Source organism: Pogoniulus pusillus, chromosome 16 (genome assembly GCF_015220805.1).
Source record: "Pogoniulus pusillus isolate bPogPus1 chromosome 16, bPogPus1.pri, whole genome shotgun sequence".
NCBI classification, from domain to species: domain Eukaryota; kingdom Metazoa; phylum Chordata; class Aves; order Piciformes; family Lybiidae; genus Pogoniulus; species Pogoniulus pusillus.
The window spans coordinates 14,627,477-14,649,126 of NC_087279.1; the positions used below are offsets into that span (position 1 = coordinate 14,627,477).

Sequence of the window (21,650 nt, forward strand, 5' to 3'; positions counted from 1 at the left end):
AATATAAATTAAGATAATATTTTTTCTGTTCAATTTGTTTGTCTTTCCACTAATTCTGGTGACTGAAGGGCATATAAATAGCTTATAGTCTTTTAGGGGCTTGAGGAAAGGATCCATGTTTTTCCTCTATATGCAGGCTTTTCTAGCAACATTTCCAAGAAAAAAAAACCAGAACAGTCACAAACCCAATGCTCTGAACTGTGTTGTTCTTTTCAAAGATGAATTGAAGTTCTTACCTTATCTCAGAATTGTAATAAGTGAATAATAGCACCGTGCCTGTTGGTGAGTCACATTCTGTACCATAACTTGGGTGTAGTAGCAGAACCAGAAGATCAGTATTTAAACTACTACTACTAAGAAGTTCTGGAGGACTGAGAAGAGATTCTTCTAGTGCTTCACTTGTCCTGTCCCTAAGTGCTGACCAGTGAATCACCATTTTGGGATGCTAAACTAGAAGCATGTTTTTCACAAACTGATAATGAATCTCAGGACAGCCAGTCTTGAAAGTTAATTTGTGATGTCTTAATCAGAGCTGCTTACTGGAGTAACTGCAGACTTGAAAAAAACTGAAGTGGTATTGTTGGACTAGTGACATTGGTTGGTTTGGCATGTGTCTGGTTAGACAGATTTTAAACGTGTATTTCGTCTTCTGAAGAAACAAATAACTACACTACACATGTTTTAAAAACAACAGCTGTTTTATTGACCTTACTTTTTCAGCAGTTTAGGATGTAAACCTAAATATTTATCTGAAAGCAACATTCAGAGATTTGTAGCTGAGACATTTTCCCCTTTTTGCTGTTTTTCTTGATGAAAGTAAGGAAAGATAAGAATTCACCTCTTTTCTACTCCATTAAAACCACATTCTAAGCAGTCTTCTGAAATCAATACAGCAACATTTACAAGTGAATGGAAGCATTATTTCAAATACTTGAGCAAATGTTACTGTGTATTCATGTATACACACTTCTAGAAATTAAATAATGCATCTGTGGTTTTCATTAAGGCTTTTTCCTTTCTAATCTGTTGACTTCAGATACAGATTGAATTTGGAATCTAGTATATCTTTAATAGTTTCTCTTTCTTTTTTCAAAATTCACTGTTTGAAATTGAGTACCTGTTAAGATATGTTTGTTGATTTCTGTTGTCAAATCAAATCTGAAGCTTAAAAGCGTATTTGAGCAGCCTGAGTTTTTAGAGAGTAATAGATGGGAGCATTTTAAACAGAAATAGTTTTTTTTCAACATCAAGTTCTGTCTTTGTGTTTCTCTTTCTATGGGAATAAAAGCTGAGGTAGTTGTGAGAATTTGATCCAATGTTTTCTCCAAATAAGAGTGTTACTTGTCATGAGATTTTTGTGTTTATTTGTGTATCACAATCCATTCAAATGTGAAATAAGAGCTATTTCACTTTCTGTTCCTGCACCTTGATCTTTCATGTATAGTGAGATTGGTTTTGCCAAGGTAAAGATTAAAAAAAATCCCCAAACATATAAAGTGTTGCTGTGAGAGATTCCGTGCATTTAGGATAAGTAAATGGAATAAATAATCTATTATTAGATTGATTATTTCCCGTTCTCCAGTAGTGATGCAGTGGCTTCCAATACAGGGTCTAATGAGCAATTTTAACTTGCCTGAAAAAACAGATCTGGTGCATTTCTGTATTTTAATCATTCTGTTGAATCACTTAATTGACAAAGGGCACCAAAAGATGTTCTGTAATAGTTTGTAATCACTACATTTTTGGTGAATAAGGTGAAGATGACAGGGTTCAAGTGATTCTGTTTAAGTAAAATGAATTTTCTCTGGTTTTGTTTGTTTGGTTTGTTTTTCTCCCAGATCCAGCCATTGTAAATGGAGTTTATTGGTCAGAATCTTTAAATAAGGTATTTGTTGATAACTTCGATCGTGATCCCTCTCTCATCTGGCAGTACTTTGGAAGTGCAAAAGGATTTTTCAGACAATATCCAGGTAAGAAAACTACAAGTTTTAACTTAAGATAAAAAATGTTATGACTGCAAATTTCCTATGAGCATTATCATAAATATGGCTTTCCACAGGTATTTAGAGGTTAAATTTTACTTTATCTTGCTTTCAGAGAGAGCATTTCTAATCACATTTTTCAATGGTCTGAGATTTTCCTACCAATGCTCTGGAGATGATGCCCCCAAGCTAACTTGTGTACTCATACTCTTGTTCAGTTATATACTTCTACAGCAAATAACTTCTAAAAGTGTCAACCATGGAGAAGGATTGCAAAAAGATTAGACCTTTCACATAGTACTGAACTTAGGTAATGTACTCTGTTGCTGCATACAGTAAGACTTAATTGTAATTTATTGTTCAGTTTTCAGTCTTCCAGTTAGACTGATGTCTTCAAAGATTTCAAAAACTTGGTTACTTTCACACCAATTACAATAAAATACAATTAGATAACCTGTATTATTTCTATAGAAATACGTTAAAATATGTGTAATGTTACCTATTAAGTTTTTTACTTAATCATCACATTAACTACATATTAAATAAATTAAAAAGTTAACAAACTGTCCCTCATCTTCTGTAGGTTTGAATCAGGCCAACAATGGGAACTGTTCCTTTAGCTGACATGGTTTAGCAACCCAAGTTTTTCAAGTCTGAAGTCTTTAGCTTAATGTAAGAAAGTTTACTGTGAGGCTGTACTACTGAAAGTGATGGCTACTACAGCTGTGTTTTAGATCATTTCAGTTTGATCAGTTCTCAAGCTCCATGATATTTAAAAGTAGAGGAAATGTTAGTCCTTATTTTAAAGGATGCTTCTTCTTTTGTACTAGAAAATGAGTGTAGAAAGCAGGAAGGATTGCTCTGTCTTTTTTAGTGTTTTGTTTGGTGGGGTTTTTTTTTGTTTGGTTTTTTTGGTTTTTTTTTCCCTTTTGCTTGGAAATGTCTTTATCATATCTCTTGGTGTCTAAAACTGGGAGATGTTACCTCTTCACAGTGACATGAGCAAAAATGTCAGGTGTGTGACCTGTGAGTGAAGCAGTATAATAGTACCTTTTGAGATCAACCATAAGTAGTAAGTGCTCAAGGTTTGAAAGGGACTTGGCAAGCATGTAATAAAGCCTGTCAGCACCAGTGACCGACTATCGCAATAGTGACAGAAGCATGAGGAACATAGTATGCTCAAAGGTGTTTTCAATTTATAGTAGGCTAAAAAGGAGTGACAAGTCTTATTTTATTTTTTTTCTTGCTACTTCTTATGTTGTAATACCATTAGCTGTTAAAGTATGAAAGTCCACTAAGAATTACTTAACCCTGACACTACAGATATGTTTTTAACAGGTACTCTGAAAGTGTAATTTGATCTTCTTGTCCTTTCATTTAAACAGGAATTAAATGGGAACCTGATGAGAATGGAGTCATTGCCTTTGACTGTAGAAACAGAAAATGGTAGGCAATAGATGACTACTGGTGTTTAAGAAATTTCAAAGGAATAAAAATTCAATATTTAAAAGAACAAATTGTCTTGTCTTTTGTAATAGGTACATCCAGGCAGCAACTTCTCCAAAAGATGTGGTAATTTTAGTAGATGTCAGCGGCAGTATGAAAGGGCTTCGCTTAACTATTGCAAAACAGACAGTTTCATCTATTTTGGATACCCTTGGAGATGATGACTTCTTCAATATAATTGCTGTGAGTGCCTCAGAATTTGTGTTCCTTACTTTTTCTTCTATCATTTGCTGTTATCTGCTATGTCTAACAACACACAAAGCACTTGAAAAATGATGCAGGCAGGTAATGGATGCAAGATGATATTTAAACCAGCTGGAGAGATTTTCTGGTGCAAGCTTCTTTAGTGCAAAACTTCTCAAACTGTTTTTCTGTGACTTAAAATCTCAACCCCCCTAAGCTGTAATGAGCTTGGGAGTTGCAAAGAATATGAATCTGTTTTGGACTTTGCTTGGCTTTTCTACATTACCTTAATTTTTAACTCTGGGGTATGTCTCCACACAGACACACACTTCTCCCTCAATATTTGAAAGTTAGTGAAAACTGCAAAATGTTTAATATTTAAGAGTTAATAGAACCATATTATACCTTTTGCTGAAGTTTATATGCCAACATAGCTCCTTGTTCCTGCTTTCTTCAGTGTCCACCTGAAATGTCTGTATGTGTGAGTTGTTCAGAGGTGCATTACTGGTGCTTGCCAGGAGCAATAAATTAGGCCATCAGTAGCTCCTGTTGTTCATGTATGGTATTCCATAGTAGAAGTACTTGTAAATCTCTGATAGTATTTAAGAGAAATGGGGCTAATTGTCTAGGTAAGGATGGCTTTAACAAGTCCAAAACTAACAGTAGAATTATTATTTGAGTGAGGGATGCAGGAGGAAGAGAGAGGAGGAATTGATAGGTTTGTAAATGTTCCTTTGCTGATTTTCTTTTGCTAATACTTTGTAAATATATGTTTTATCATATTTTATCATATCTTCAAACTCTTGAATGAAAGGAGCATTTGGGACTTCATTTTGCTACAAGTGAAGTGCCATTCTTGTACTGAAATGTGACCTCAGTGATGCCAGCACAAATCATTGCTATTGTATGGAGAATGAAGTATCTATGTCTGAAGTGCATGTGCATTTACTGTATTTGTAGCAGATAGCGAGGAGTAAGTTCAGAATATCTTTCATATAAATCTCCTTGCATAATTAGCAGAAACTCATGTCACAGAAAGACATAATTATATACTGTATATATATAAACAGTTTACTGTCCTTTTAAAAAATTGTATTTCACTGTAATCTAAATAGCTCTTCTAAGTCAAAAGAATATTTCAACTAAGTAATTCTTAAGATACTTGACTAGATATTTTCCAGGGTATAATATCTGTGTTTATCAGTAGTTGTGACAGTTACTGTGACTAATGTAGAAAAGAAAAAATGAAGTATGATTTTAAGGGAATTTTTTTACTTTGGGAAACCCAAAACCTTCATTATAAAAAACAAACAAAAAACTTCAATCAGAAAAAAAATGTATGTGGCTAGAATTTAAACTAATGATTTTGCTGTAGTAGTACTACAGGACTACTGTGTAAATACTTTAAAAAAGCAGGCATGTGTAGGTTTCTCTCAGCAGCTGTGTGCTTTATTAGTATCTCATTGCCAGACCTTGCTACCTACCGATTTTCCTCTGCAATTTGTTTTTCTTTTCAGCCTGGGTAGCCCATGACTGTAGTCTCTCAGGGGTTTCCATGCTCCATTGTGTGTCAGTTGCAGGCCACAATGTTTACCCCTCTCAATCATGGCACTTTTCCAGCTGTTTCCAAAAACTTACAGCCCCAGATGGCTTTGTTCTTGTGCTTGTCTGTGTGAGGATGCCACAGCTACAGTTTAGGTGCTCACAGGCTGCTCAGGCAGTTGTTTGGTGCTGCTTTTAACTAGGTATGACCAGCACAGGGCAGTTTATGCCCTTCTCTCTCCCACACAAGTTGTCACTGCAGTCCTCTGCTGCTTATCCCTAAAATGTAGCTTGGTTAGCGTAAGCAATTAATAATTTAGAAAGATACATAATTTCTGTTGTAATTTTATCATTTGTTTGGAGTAATTTTTTCACTGGAAGACTTTTACCTCTCTATAACTTCTTTAAGGATGAATTTTTTTAGGACACTGATAGTTTAGTTATGTTCAAGTATGAACCTGAAATTATTTGCTGCCTTGAAAGAGATATGACAGGGAGAAAGGAGGTAACAAGGAGATCAGGACAGGAGTGGCAGTGACTAGGTAAAGTACTGTCCTGTCACCTTTAAGGTATCTTGGAAGAAGAGGTTTTAAGGAAGTTTTTCCTTAAATGCAATTCTACTTTTTCAGGCAAAAGAAGGAAACGTGAGGATAATAGTGATGAAACATGAGAGGGCTTAGATGAGCAGCAGCCAGAATGAAACAAGTGGAAGTTGCACAGGTAGATGGAAATCTTCCGTTTGTTACAGCAGTAAGGAAGGGAACTTCAAAGTTAGCCAAAAGAGAACATGAGGTGTCCCAGGTTGAGAACTATAGGGTTCAAAAAATCTTCTGGGGACTAGAAGACTGTTATTCAATCCCATAATTCTGCTATCTCTTTATAAACTCATGGCAAAGCCAGCTCATTCTCCTTTCCTCCCCTCCTGCCCTGGCTCAAGTGGGAACCACTTTATCGGACAAACATGTAAGCAGTAGGCCTGTTTTGGGGCCTCCAGAGGCTTGTGCTTAGGCCTATGGATAGTGAAGGCTTTAGAGGGGGGAGTGTTGGAGCACTGAGGATAATAGATTTAGTTTTGGGCTCAGAGAAATTTGAAGGAGGTTCACCATGGCTGTTGTGTCTGCTTCTGTAATTTCTTTTCTGTATCCCTCCAAATATAATTCTATGTTTTTTCTCCAATTCGAGAGCTTCATTTCTGTTGTCTCTCTGTAAAAAACACGACATGAGGTTAGAGAAGTTGGACTACTGTAAAGCAGAGCTCTGTTAATAACGAGGGTCAAAGATGAAAAGGAGCTGAGCATTGAAAAATTCAGTGTTGATGTCAGTGAAAGGAGAGGAAACAGAATTTAGCAGAAGAAAAAGTGAAATCTGAAAAGCATTTATGCAGAATTTGTGGTCATCAAATCTGGTAGTTTTTTATTCTCATTTTACAATATATTATTGTACAAAAAGTTTTAAGTGCTTTTCCATATTCCATGCACATAAAGATGTGTAGGGTTCCCATTAACTGTAATGGGAATTATGATGTCTGCATACTAACATTGTTGTGAACTCAACACTTTTAAATATGTGAGGGTCCCAGAGCACTGGAACAGGCTCCCCGGAAAGGCTGTGGGGTCTCCTCCTAAGGAGACTTTAAAGGCCTGTCTGGATGTGTTGCTCTGTGATCTGTGTTAGATAGTATTGTCCTGCTCTGGCAGGGGGGTTGGACTCGATGATCTCTTTGGCTTCCTTCCAATTCCTAACATCTTGTGATCCTGTGAAATGTGCAGAAGGATAGCAAAACGCCCCCAAACCTCCAACAGCCCAAACCCCACTAACAGTACATTAGCTAGATTATTTCATGTCCATTTGATTTTTCACTATATATAATTTAACTTTATGTGTGTGTATGTAGTAGAAAGCAGAATTCGGTGCAGGTGTTTCCAGAGGATAAACATAAAAGGATAATGTCAAAAATAATTTTAGCTTTCATGGGTAGGTTGTTGCAAAATCTATCTGGAACTGATGGACTAGATGATTGAATTGCAAAAATTTGTTGAAATACAAGAGCAATTTTGTGCTGCCTAGGTTAAAATTTAGGATCAGTTTACTGGTGCATGAACAGAGATGACTGCAACAAGAGAAAAGGCATTTTCTTCCAATCCACTTTGAAGTATAATTCCAAGTCATGCATTAAATTAACAATATTATCACAAAAAGAGTACTAATTTTACTGAATGCTGAAATTCTGTCAAATACTTTTATAAAAACATAAACCCTATGTTAAATTAACAAAATATTAACTCAGCCAAGAATGTTAAATTAATTCATGTGCTCTAGTCACACCATTTTAGCAAAATTGATTAGCATAGAATCATTTGTTAATTCAAAGCAGAGTATTAAATATTGGTAGTATTTTCTTTAATATATTATTTCTTTGTAGTCTCTTTGGAGTCCTTGTAGTCATGCAGAATGGTCTATGGATAAGCTTAGCTTTCAGCTTGCCTAATCATGAGATTCTGTAGAGCTGGTGTTGGGCTGCACTTGTATGACACTTGTTGCATGTTGTAACACTGCTGCAACTTTGGAAATATTAAAGTTAAAATAAATCTTATAGAAACCTAGTGAACTGAAATTGTACTACTTAGACGAGAGGAAGTTGCTTCTTTTATCTGCTGGTGGTGATGTGTGGAGAAGAATTGTGGTACTACTACCGCATTACAAAGTTCTGGGTTTGTGTGTACGCAGATGTTTGAATGTGAGGCTGCAACCAAGAGGCAGATTTTATTGACCTGTGCTTGGTGTTATATAAAGAAAGGTGTGCATATTAATACATCATCTTATGACAGCTACAGAAATCAAGCTACAACCAGGCTGAACCAGAAAGAATAATGATTAAAGATAACACTGGAAAAAACCTGAAGATGGAAAAGCTCGGACATAGGTGCTGGTATACTCATGCCTCTCATGAGTGTTTTGCAACTGGAAGGAATATGTTCTCGACTGTGCTTTAATAAGATATGCTGTGAAGATTTGGCATTATTGTTTTGCAATGGATGTCAGGGGATGGATTGCAAAGCAGTCTGAGGAGAAAAGCTTCAGGGAAAAGTACATAATTTATCAGATCAGTAAATTGTGATACTGAGAGGCACATGGAAGAGCTCCAGTGACTCTGAAGTGTTCTAGAAGTCTTCATCTTGTTTTCCTAGTTACTGCTGGAGGAATAGACATGCCCACAGCTCTTATATGTTGGAATATATGATGGGAATAAAATAATTATGGAAGTATGCAGATCTGCTGCAGAAACTGTGTAAATATCTTCCAAGTATTTTTGTTTCTATACAGCCAGTCCGGTACTATGTGATACCGAGGTAAATAGTCTGTATAACCACCAATAGAAGTGGAGCTACTATGGGATTGTATTTCCTTATACCTGAGGATTTAGTCTAGCACAATGCCTCAAGAATAACTTGATGCATTTCAAATTAAACATTTCCCCCTATACTACAGTAATTATGAGTGCAGAGAATGGTGCACTGTTACAGTGAATCATGGAACAGATTGCAGGGGTCCACAGGTAGATGTGTAAAGAAAGGAGTAGCATTAAATTGAAGGTAGTAAAACAAATTCAGTACCACATGCAGACTTGCAGGGACAGGAGCTTCTCTAAGCAGCATTCTAGCATAAGTTCATTCTAAAGCTTTTTTTGTTCCGCTTGAGGTGGAGGAAGAAAGGAGCAAATCCATATATTAATCTAATTAAATGCTTCTCCAGATTAATTTATGCAGACTTAATGTGCTGACTTTCATTGTTTACTATGAATGTTCTGATTTGCTTAATGCCTATGAAAGAAACACCTACATGCCAGGTCTTATAGTTTTATTTGTGATATATCTTAAAGAAGATTGATTAAAGGAGGAATGAAGTTAAAACTTAATCTAAACAACTAATGTCATGCTTTGAAGGTAGTTCTGTATTAATCTGACCTGTGTTGAAAGGTTTAAAAAAATTTAAACAAGTCCAATTTTCAATCAAGTAACTTTATCATCCATGAGTGTAAGAACTACTGAATGCAGACAAGACTTAATTTCCTCTAAAGTTTAAGATGCTTTTCAAAATAGGATTTGGCCTATCTGACTTTCTTAGACCTTGCAAGACAAGCAGATGATTCCTTAAAGATCTGTCACAACTTCATGACTTATTGTTTAATAAGGTATTCTGCTTGACTGAAATTCTCACTATTGTCAGACATGTTCAGGATTGATTCAAGCTTACAGACTTTTTGGCACAACTTTTCCCATATTACCCTTCCAGAATATTAACCAGCACCTCAAATATTTGTGAGAGTTCTTTTATATGTAGAAAAGAATTGGGAGTTGTGACTATGATGTGTCAAACACGACCTCTTAATACTATCCAGATTTCAACTTGAAGGATATTTACGCCAGCTAGTGTGTATAGTAGACATTAACTCCACCTGAGTGTTGTCATTCATTTGATTAAATGATCCTTTTTAAAAGGAAATTCTGAGACATTAACCCATGTCAAAAGAAAAAAAAAACCACTGCAGCCAGTTTTGAAAGACAAACTGAATCTTTTTGTTCTTGTTCTATGTGCATGTTTCACTGTAGTTCTAAATCATTAAATTGTGTTTTTTCAAAGCTTTTAATTAAATTTTTCATTGTACTTTTTATTTATCTCTGTAGTACAACGAAGAACTTCACTATGTAGAGCCTTGTCTGAACGGAACATTAGTTCAAGCAGACAGAGCCAACAAAGAGGTAAGGAATGAAAGTAACAGAACAGCAAAGAGATAGGAGGCTGTGTATATAACAAGGTGCTATAATGATGTTTTTCTAGTACAATGCATTCCATTGTTAGAATTTATTAATTATGTTATTTCAAAGGAGCCTTATGTGACTCAGGAGGAGAAAGAAATAACCTCATAGTCAGTTTTATTGACTAAAGGTAATGGAAAGGTAGAGAAATCACTGAAAATATACTGTTAATAAAGTTTGGTAATGATTTAGGTAAAATACTAAGGTTGCTTGAAACTGAATCAATCATTCTGTTACCAAAAGTTGAGGAAGAGATTGCATTTTGAATTGAAGCTAACACTGACGTTGAAACAAGAGTTCCAAACAAATGAAATGAATAGTAATAATAATATGTGAAGAAAAGAAACAGCCCAGAATTCCAAACAGTCATTTGAGGAAGTTTATTACCTGAAATCTAAATACAGTTGCCTTGTGCAATTGTTACTCCATCATACTTCTTAGAAAGGTCAGGTAAGATCTCTTTATACAATTATATATATATATTTATATACAAAAGTCCTGTGTTTCTTGTAGAGGGAAAGGCTTGCTAAAATAAGCCATTTCTGTTGCTATGATTCCCCCCCAACCCCGCTAAAGCTTCCTCTCTTCTTAAAGAGTCTTGTACTCCTATATTTATGCGTACCTTAAAATGACTTGTCCACCTATACTGAGTCTGCCTGTGGCTGGAGAGGACAGCAGCCTTGCATCTTTTGTCTCTTCTGTTTTTCCACTAAAGGCACATCAGAAGAGCTCTAGCACAACACTGAACTGTGCTTGCCGTTCACAGTGTGGTAGTTTGTTTTCACTAGAGAAGTCAATGAGATAATACAGGAAACAGAAAACTTCCTGTACAGCTTGGAAAACGCCCTTCTTAGTATGTCAATATTAGGTCTTTTTATGTATACCAAAACAAAATGAAGCTGATCTCATAGTGATGAACATTCCTCCATTGCATTATTCACGTGGTTACTCTGTATTTTACCTACATTCTACAAGAATTATTCCTCCTGGGCCACTTCCTTTATATACTTGATGTTCTCCACTGCTGATTTTTAGATTAAACGTCATTTGGTTACTATGTGCAATTACATTAATTGTTTGTAAGTACTGAAGACCCTTTCTGAACTGCAATGCTGTTTTCTAAATTAACACTTTATTAGGAGTGCATCTAATGAGCCATATGAAAGTTTCAGATTCAAAACTAAAGACACAAATATATTGCCCAGATGTACTGTCTGGAATTAATCCTTCTGCTAACCTTTCCATCACTCTCCAGCTGATCTAAATGCAGATTAGCATATACCCATATGTTACTTAATGTCAAATTAATTTTAAGATAATTGATTTAAAAGCAGTTAGAAATTGACGTTATGTTATTTCATGTTGCTGTCCTTTCTCCTGGGGAAAGAGGCTATGTATGTTGCTTGAGGATAGCAGGGATTGAAGTTTTAACAGTTCACTCTACCACTTTTATATTATTTTGTTTATATGTGTGTATATATATGACATTACTAATGACAGGTATATTTTAATGTAGCATTTGTTGCTGGAGGCATGCATAAAAGAAATTTTCCTAAGCTATTCATTTCTGCTGAGTAAACTTTAATCGCTATCATTTTGGTTGCATATTTCTCTCTCTCTTTTTCTTAAACAATAGTACATGAGTGCCAATATAAAAAAATGCCCATTAAATGATCCTTAAATAAAACACACCCAGATGCACCTTCTAGCTCTTGCTGACTGCATCTTACTAGGTTCATTTGACATCACGTGTAGGTAATAAACACAGTTTTTAGAAGCAGGGATAAGAAATTACTTTGAGATGCTTGACTGGAACTTATTTCATGAGGAAAGCAGCTGTTTCGATAACTCCAAATAAAAATTGCTTTCACAGGATCAGTACCCCAGCCTACAGTTTTCTTGAAGTATCTATTGAAAAACCACTTTACTATCTTTCATGTGTAAGCCTCAGACATTCCCAAATGGAATCTTTCTACTCTGACGATGTCACTTTGTCCTGGTTTTAACTCAGGTAGCAGAGTTTCAGTTACAATGGGAGTTTATTTTTCCCTTTCCCTTTGCCCCCCTGCTCCCCAGAAGTGGGCAAGGAAGAAAGGAGATAGGAAAGCCAAAATGTGAGTTGAGATAAGGACAATTTACTGCTCTTCTGGAGGGATATAAAATTACGCAAAGGGAAAGCAAATGAACCAAACAGGAGAAAAGGTACCATCATACACAGCAGACAAAACTATGAAAACTGCCACATGCAAACCAAAATTGGAGCACAGGGCAAAACCCAGCCCAGAAACTAGAGAAGAAGCACAAAGGAAAAAAAAAACAAACAAAAAAAACCCAACGAAAAACCCAACCTCTGAAACAGGAAATTTTGCAAACTATAGAATGTATTACAAGTCCCATAAACTCCAGCAAACCCCTTTCCTGTCATAGGGTGAGCACGGTGCAGAATCCAGCTTGCTCTGTTGCATTGTGCCACTGGGGACAAATGGACTAGCCCCATCCCTCATCCCTCCTAGTGAGGCAAATAAACTTAAACCAATACACATTTAAACATGCTGAACATCTTTGCATCAAGTTTTCTTTAATCCCCGAACTTTAACAAAACAAAGAAATCAGAAAATCTAGACGATCAGTCTGTCTTTGTTACGTGCACTTCATTTGTAGTGAGCTAAAGGATAAAACAACTTCTCAGAAGATGAAATAGTGGTAAACAATACTACCCTGAGGCACATGGGCCAGTACTGGACTTGAGGAGAGATCAGGTCCTTGTTTTTGGGAAAGCAGTGTGATGTTTGCTTCTGCTGAGGCAGTTCCTGGCACATCCCTGCCTCACCTTGACCTCTTGCACAGCTGTAGTAGCAGCCAGCCTGGCTTTCCAAGATGCAGGCATAAGTAAAACAGTTTGGTTTGCCACCTGCAGCAGTCTGCTGCCTCAGGAAGCTGGGATAGAGCCAGAGCCTATTCTATTCCTATTAATGGCCTTTCTAGGTAGGATGAAACCTGGGAGCATCTTCAGGGAACGGATCATAAAGATTGGGTTTTGGTAGCCTATAGGAAACTGCTTCAGCCTTAGGGCTTACAGCAGCCTGAGAAATGAGTGCTTCTTTGTGGTACTAAAGCTGGTATGTTCAATGAAATTATGGGTAGCAGATGAGCACGCTCATTCACATTCGAGAAGGGTTTGCAGAAGTTCTCTATGATGTGTGGGGGATGTAACAGGCTTCTACAGAACCAGACTTTCAGAAAATTCAATTAGTCTCAGGAAAAAAAAAATCTGGTGTCTGGTTTACACATTTTCTCAGTGTGACTTTTTTCTTCTCTGCCTCTCATCTGGTTGTAGAGAGGGAAACAGTGTTATAAACACTGTATTAGTTCCACATATTGGCTCTAGACCGCTTAGCATTGTTTTCTGGACCACAGTGTGGGAACTGCTTACCTAAAAAAAATAATAAAATCCACTCATTAAAATATAAAGAACATTTAAAGTATGGGAACCCCTTTATATCCACTCTGGTGGCACTCAGAGTAGTGGGTCAGTTTTCTGGTCCAAGCAACAGCAGTAGTATTATAAAGCCCACGTTCTGCTTATCCCCATTTTTCTCTTTGAATGACAACCCAGTTGTTATTGCTGAAGCTGTGTTTTGTTTCTTCTGCAGTATGCAATTTGCATTCTGGTTGCATTTTTACTGAAATTAGTACTTCCCAATCCTGTAGCTAATATTTTAGATTCCTCTTCTCACAGCCACTTGGGTAAGAGATGACAAGTTAGATTTACTTGGGCTCTTATAGCATATAAATTAACACATTAGGTGGAGATTGTTGAACCTGTGTTGTTTTCTTAAGTAAAGAGAGCAGTTGGATAAGGAAACATAGCAGCATGAGTGCTTACACCTTTGCCACCTTCAGCTTAGCTAAATGTGTGTTTTGGATATTGGTATAGATTTTACAGTCATTGGTGTAGTGAAGGAAGGGTTTAAATTCTTTTTTTTTTCTTTTTTTAAATAAGTCTCATCATACCTATAGGGGTATATTTGCCAATAATAATAATAATAATCCACTACAGTAGATTTTTAAAGGACATGAAATAAGTTTAATACAATTAATTGTTTAAATATTCAATAACTCAATGCATTTTTGTTAAGGGGAAAGAATAAAGTTGGAGAACACAGGTTTTCAGTCCTGGATCACCAGCCTGTTGATCAAATAGCAAGCTATTTTTTTTGAGAAAGAGTGAGGATACATTGAAGGAAGTGATGATTCTAACTAAGCATCTAAAGCTATTCCCTACTGGAACAGTGAAGAGCAGTACATCTTCATTTAACTTTATTTTTTAATTTACTGCTAGCAACAGCTGACAAGGAAGGGAAGTTAATATATATTTAAAAACTGCCACAAGTTTAGAGCAAGGTGTGGTGGTTTGGGTGTTTTGTGTTTTTTGTGGGGTATTTTTTCTGAGAAATTGTTGGTTCTGTAAGAGCTTATGTTATATGCAGCTCTCAGAGCACTGAGGATCTAATTGCAATTTGAACTTCTGTCAGATACAACACCAGAAAGCATAATCCTTTTGAGAAACAACGTTGAGTCAAATCTGGTTTATGCATTTATAAAAGACAAACTTACAGCTTTAAATATTACAGAGTGAAGTGAGTGGTGTGAATATATGTGCCACCAGTTTTACTAACATCCCAGAACTAGATTTCTTCCAACATATGGAATTTCAGCTTTCATTTTAACAATAGGAGAAGAGAGTAATTTGTTTTGAGAATAATTATAATTTCAGGTAGCGTGGCAGGCATCGAGTTGCAGCCACTTAGCTCTAGATTTTTTCGTAGTGTGGCATTTGTCATGGAATTTTTGTGTTGGCACGTTGAAGGTTCAGATTAGATATGTGGAGACATATTCTCAGAATGGTGTAATCTATCCCCAATTTTCAGAAATGGTTTTGAATTTTGTTTATCACAAAAATGAAATCTGTAATTATATTGGGTAGCATAAATGAGGTTGAAATAAATCTCTGATCCTAAATGTGGCTTAGTGATATTAAATATGTAACATATATTTGAGTTCCACCAGACTAATTTATAATTTGGCATTAGGATTAAACAGCTGCTACCATGAAGTGTATCAATTTGCTATACACAAATTTAAAAAAGAGTGGGAAATAGTTCAGACACCATTCTGTCACCGTCTGCACTTTCTCCACAAATTGCAAACATGTGGGACTGCCTATTTTAATACTAGTTTTCTTGGCCAAGAAGTTTTCATCTTTGAGAAACTCCGTTTGCAATTTACCTACCCCAAAGGAATTGGATGACAATCTGATTTAATGTAACTCCAGATTTAAAGTAACAATATTACAATACACATTCCTCTTTTATATGTTGTTTTAATGCACTATATATGGGTTGAGGACATGTCTCTGTAAATGTTTCCAGATGAAATATATCATCTTCTAGATGCACAGATAGGCACAGTATCCCCAAACTAAATCAAGAACTTACCCCTGTGTAAATTAGAATGACAAAAATAGACAGATGCAGTGTATAACTTGCAATGAGCTTTTATTTTTGTATGCAATTACCAGAAATTAAATATCTAGAAGACTGATTCAGCAATGAAGCTGAGCAAAATTGCCAATAAGAGGTTGGTAAATGCATATTGAATTTTGTTTAAGCAAATTACTTAGGTGTATATTTATCTATCTGTCTTTGTCAGATCTCCAAAAAAAGGTTGTTGACTGAATAGCTTAGCTGTTAAACCCCATCCCCCCCCAAAAAAACCCAACCCCCAAAATGTAGAGCTTCACTGAGATCTACTTTTTAAAAAAATGGCTTTCTATTGTAGACCCCCAGAACTTTTAGCTAGCTCTATCCACTGAAATTTGGTCTGATGTTTTCTATAGCAGCCCCAGGCAACTAATTTACTTAACAAGAATTTTGTTTTCATCTGAGTGTATTGAATCTCGTGCTGCTTGTTTAGCATGGTTTTCAGGATTCATGAAAACAATGCAGTCTACCAACACAACGTGCTAGGGTGTATAAGTGGTTAGATAATCATCACCAGTAAGCTAACCTGTAATTGTCCTGGCAATGGATATCACAGGGGATGATTCTTAAAGACATATTACAGATATGAATGCACGTTTATCAGCCATTAGTACACATGGGTAAACTTCTCTGTGATGCATCAGTAAAAATCATGCTCCTACCTCACAGATATGCCTCTGAATTGTTGAGGACAGGGTGTGGTGGTTGGTTGTTGGTGGCTTTTTTTGAGGGAGTGTTTACTGGTGATGTAGTTCATCTTCACAAATCTAATCAATCTTAATCAAGTATGTCTCAGGAGAATTTGGAGTTACAGCATGCATGGTTGAATATTGAAACTAATGCTAGAAGTGGCAAAGAGTTGCAATAAAGCCAACAGAGAAATCTAGAGGAACGCTGAACCTGTCAAAAATGCTTTTCCATAGGAAGCCCACCCTCAATTTTTATTGTGACAAATAAGTATAAAAAAATGTATCCATACAGGGTACTGGGACTGTTGTGTAGCATACTGCCTTAACAAGAAGGAAATCAAAAGCTTGATGGTTGTAACAGAAATGTTGAAACTGTATTAATGGGAAGTTTGGCATAACTCAATTAACTAGTTTAGAAGACTTAAAGTAGAAAGGGGAAAATAAAAGAGGCTGAAAAGTAGGAAGACAGGAGATGAGGACTTGATTTTGCCAGAAGTTTACAACAGTAAACATCCCTTGCTCCTTGTCCTATCACAGGAAACAAGAAGTGTTTTAGAATGCCTTGTAATAACCTGTAATGAGCATGCAATGATCTGTAATCGGAAAAGGATTGTCAGATTCTCAGCTGTATTCATGTATTCCCCTATAGCTCCCTAAATTCCTCTATTTTCGCAATCACGAATCCTGGAAAAATCACACATGTCATGTCCCAACCATAGATTTGCCAAAATAAATTGCTTAACATGAATTATTTAAATATATTAAATATTAAAACCTAATAAATCAGAAATAGGAAACATTGAAAAGAAATCATAGAAATATTTTGCCAGACACTTTTGCCTTGATTGCTGAAGTTGGAAAATTTAATATCATCATCTAACCAGATACAGTCCAAAATCCCTGCAATTGTTGATTAGGTTATGAGGTAAATATGCCTGAGTATACAAAAGAATGCTTTCAGTGGTTTCATTATAGGAGAAATTTCAACTTCAATCATAATAAATGGCTCATTTATCCTTTCATTCAGTTATGTCAAAGCCATATGCAACAGTGGTGTGATTGTAACATTCTACATGACTATCTTATGAAGCATGAGATATAAAGACCATTAAAAATCTTCCCATGTTCCTCATTTAAGTTCTTAAATAGTCTTAGTGAAGTTGGGCCACCTGATTTTCACACAATTAGCAGCATGTGAGGGCACAAGACTGTTTGCCTTGCTTATGTTCTGGTTTGAACCTTGGTAGATATATGCAAAGACCTTGTCCTGACTGACATACACAGGAGGATTTGTATCTTCACTCTTTTCAGCTCGTTTTTCAGGCATTTCTAAATGGATGAACATATCTATGCTTCCTCACTGTAATAAGTCTTAAATTCTCCTGTTGAGGTCTGGCCCTATAATTTTGTAATCAGACATCAGAGTCTGTCATAATTGTGTGCCTAATTTGCATTGATAATTACCAAGATTATGCATGTCAATTAGGTAGTTGAGTCCACAATTAGATATTGCACATTCTGGTAATTGCACGTGGAAATTAGACATGCAGTTGCATGAGGATGTTTGTGCACACAGTTGGACAGATACCCAATTCTGGCTCTTAAGAAATGCAGTTATTAATCTATGAGGACTCCAACAGGATAGTCAAGAGAAGCTGAGGCCAACTGATACTATTTATTCTGCAGTTTATTACTGGAAAGGAACTGTTTAAGAGTTAAAGTTTAGGGTTGTTTATTTTGTTTATTTGTATTTGGTTTTTTGTTCATTAAGAGCACAGGAATCCTGGGATCTGTTTGATTTCTGAGTTACAGAAAGTGGAAATGAGGTGTTTGTTACTTTGCTCCAAAATAATTAGCTCTTTTTTCTTTAAGTTGATGTTTCAATAGTTAATGTCCTGCTATGTTTCCACTACTAATGAAATATACTTTTCTGCTTTGCAGTGCATTACTAGGGGACAAAATTATTGAGTGACAATTGGAGATATGTGTTGCAAAGACCTTATGAGTGGTGTATGAGTTTGAAGCTTTGGTTTTCTCATGTACAAAGAATATAACGTTTTTTACAATGCCCTTTCCTGTACCAAAGGGGACTGGCAAGATGTTGCTGTACTGACTGGACATATCAGATAGGAGAAATAGTGTTTGGAGATTTGAACTTTTTTATTGCAACTTTTCCTTAAAACCACAGAGAGACAGCAGTTGTGACAAATAGATCAGAATAAGATGCTACTCTTTAAGAGGATAAACCCCCATGCTCTGTGAAGGTACAAGAGTGCATTTTGATTGTTTAATAATAAACAGCCTCAGCTAAATGTAGCATGAATTATCCCAGGAAGCTCTTCCTTGTGCTGTCTCTAAAATGAAACAGGGTTTCTTTTGGCACGGGTACAATTAATGCCACACATCCAGGGGATCTGGGTATGACTAGAAAGGGAAAAAAGAATTATTAATTTTTATGTTGTGTGTGCTTTGCAGTGAGCATACAAAGTGCTGAAATTCTCAAGAAAAGCTCAAAGACAAGACAGAGAATTGAGTTGGTTTTAAAAAAAGACAACAGCCAACAAAACCAAACAAAAAAAAAACCCTCCCTCATAAACCCCCTCCAGACAAACAAAGACCAAATCACACATGCATTCTAGTTATTCAGTCCTGTTGCAGAATCACCTTGTAGCATCTGCTCAGTCTGAAGCCTGAAGGCAGAAGATATTGGTTTGCCAAAATTCATAGTGCATGAAATCGGGTTTTAACACTTTTTACTATTTTGTATTAAACATCATTATGTTTCTTCATATATCAACAGTGTCTTTTTCACAACCTATATATATATATAGCTATGGCAAGGAAAAATACTTGTTCTGCTGACAGATCACACAAGCTGTTATACAATAGAGATTATACTGTTAGTAAAAGTTTCTGTTTAAAAATATCAGCTATAGAATCATAGAATCAACCAGGTTGGAAGAGACCTCCAAGATCATCCAGTCCAACCTATTACCCAGCCCTATCCAATCAACTAGACCATGGCACTAAGTGCCTCATCCAGTCTTGAAGACCTCCAGGGACGGTGCCTCCACCACCTCCCCGGCCAGCCCATTCCAATGGGAAATCACTCTCTCTGTGAAGAACTTCCTCCTAATATCCAGCCTATACCTACCCTGGCACAACTTGTGTTAAACTTTTTCTGCTAAGGTCTTTCCTGGAGAATTTTATAAATATTATATATGTATATTTCAGTTCCAATGAACAATTTTAAGTTCATAAGACCTTTATATATTTCATAGAAAACAATTGTATTTTCTGACTTTCCTAAAAAGAGTCTCCTAGTTATTCTTTCTGTATATGGGCTCATGGCCATACATATTAAAGTCACCTCAAGTACTAAGGTCAATGATGTCTGAATCTTTTGGTCAGTTACTGTGTTTTGAAATAGCTATGGAAAATACTTCATTGTGCTGCTAACCCTTGCAGTCTCTTCAGTGCTGCTCGTGTTTTATGGACCATGTTAGTTGAAGTCAATGTAGCTTCTGATCACTTTGGACCTAAATTTCAGAGATACTTTGAAATGACAGACCAGACACACTCCACAGGGAAGTTTGCTGGGTTAGAGATATTAGAAAAGTCCTTGGTCTGGTATGGCCCTCTAACTATTATTTGCTATGCAGGTTGGTAGTACTGAGGTGGAGTCTAAAGGGACTTCAGGGCTGAACAAATCAGGAGCACAGGCAGTATTTTCCTCTATCTCTTCAGTGGCGAGGAAGAATACTGAAAGGAGCAGGAAAATACACTTTGTTGACATGTGGCTCAGAGGCTGGTGCCACTGGTGGAATTCTGGTTTCTTTGATCTTGGGGAGGTTTACACAGCACCGGGTCTGCTGGTGACAGATTGAATCTAGCTATCTCAAAGGTGAAAAAGGATTCTTGCCTGTAATTTGCCAGTGCTCTTCAAAAGGGCTTAAACTAGGTTTGAAGACATGTAAAACCAGTCTCACTGGAGATGAACTTAAGGGTGACATGTCAGTGTTGGGGGTGTAATAAATAGCCCATCTCAAATCTACTTACAGCAATGCACATAGCATGGGCAACAAACAGGAGAAGCTGGAAGCTGTTGCGCAGTAGGATAGCTATGGCTTAGTAGCCATCAAGAAACATGGTGGCATCTCTCCCCTGGCTGGAGTGCTGCAATGGATGCCCATGTAGTTTTTAAGAAATACAGACTAGCAAGGTGAGATGGTGGAGCTGCTCTTTGTGACTCATATCTACCTGAGTCAGCTGTGTTTAAACTAGGGAAAGAAAAGAACAATTTTGCTTGCAGTGTATGGCCATATGAGCGTGTGTGCCACCCCTGCTTATTTATACAAAGAAAAATGGGCCTTTCAACTGTTCAAAGAATTGAGCTGTTATGAACCATATTCACTAGGTCACTATGAAGTAATTGTTTTGAAAAATCAGCCCTTTTACTGTGGCTTGAGAATTGCCTAGAGGCTGGGATGTAAATGTTCCTGTTTCAACTTTCTAAAATTTAATAATGAAATATATGCTGGGATATATTTATTTTTTTAATTAAAAAAAAACAAACAGTTTCCATCCTAGAAAGTGAGAGGATTGAAGTATGTGCTTGTTAATATTGCATACTGCATCTCTTCATGATAGCATGGCTGTTTTAAATGATATATTGCTCCTTCTCCAAAACCTGAGAGAATTTGTTCCCATCCTAATATTTTCCTTTCAGAAAATAGTGCTAACATCGCTTTGAACATGTGCAACTTAGTACTCAACAGCTTACCTTTTTTTTCTAAAACAAATTGTAATTTCATACACATATTACACAGGAGTCCTATTTTTAACTGACTGCAAAATTAATGAAATTTGTCAGCATTCTAATACAGCCTAATAATAATCTGTTTAGAAAGAGCAAAATATAGGATGAATTCTGACCTGTCAACCTTTAGAACTGCTTGTCATAAAACTTTATGTTCATGGCCAGCAAGTGTGGCTGTGCACAACTGATAAGCTATTTAAAACTGCAAAGATTTGGTTTAAGACTAGGTAACATAGACTCAAGATAGTCACACAGAACAGGTGTATAGGGTTAACCCACCTGGGGGAGTGGTCTTGAACCTGACCCCAGATTGTCTTGACCCCTCCCCAGGGGTGGGTCTGAATACTACCAGGTGATGGTGGTTAACCCACTCACACTTCCTGTCTAAGATCCATAAAAGCAGGGGGACTTTCTGCTTGTCTCTCTCCCTTGCCTTCCTGCTCACCAGCAATCGACCACCGTCCTATTTCCTGCTCCCTGTGGACAAAAAACCCATTGCCATCAAGCTGGTTGTATATTTATGTATTTTGTATCTTGTTCTCCCTTCCCTATACCTTTGTAACTTCCCT

The 21,650-nt window shown here is 36.5% G+C and overlaps 1 protein-coding gene across 5 annotated transcripts in view; it reads left to right on the forward strand.

Moving 5' to 3' along the window:
- The window catches only part of CACNA2D3 (calcium voltage-gated channel auxiliary subunit alpha2delta 3), a 415,635-nt gene that overhangs the window by 188,117 nt on the left and 205,868 nt on the right, over positions 1 to 21,650 (forward strand). For all 5 annotated transcript variants that reach the window (XR_010305229.1, XM_064156686.1, XM_064156685.1 and 2 more), the window contains exons 6-9: positions 1,839 to 1,970; positions 3,368 to 3,428; positions 3,521 to 3,671; positions 9,899 to 9,973. Coding sequence is in view for 4 of the 5 variants with exons in the window: in XM_064156686.1 (XP_064012756.1) it covers positions 1,839 to 1,970; positions 3,368 to 3,428; positions 3,521 to 3,671; positions 9,899 to 9,973 (419 nt within the window). In the remaining variant the exon portion in view is untranslated. The remainder of the gene's footprint in view (positions 1 to 1,838; positions 1,971 to 3,367; positions 3,429 to 3,520; positions 3,672 to 9,898; positions 9,974 to 21,650) is intronic.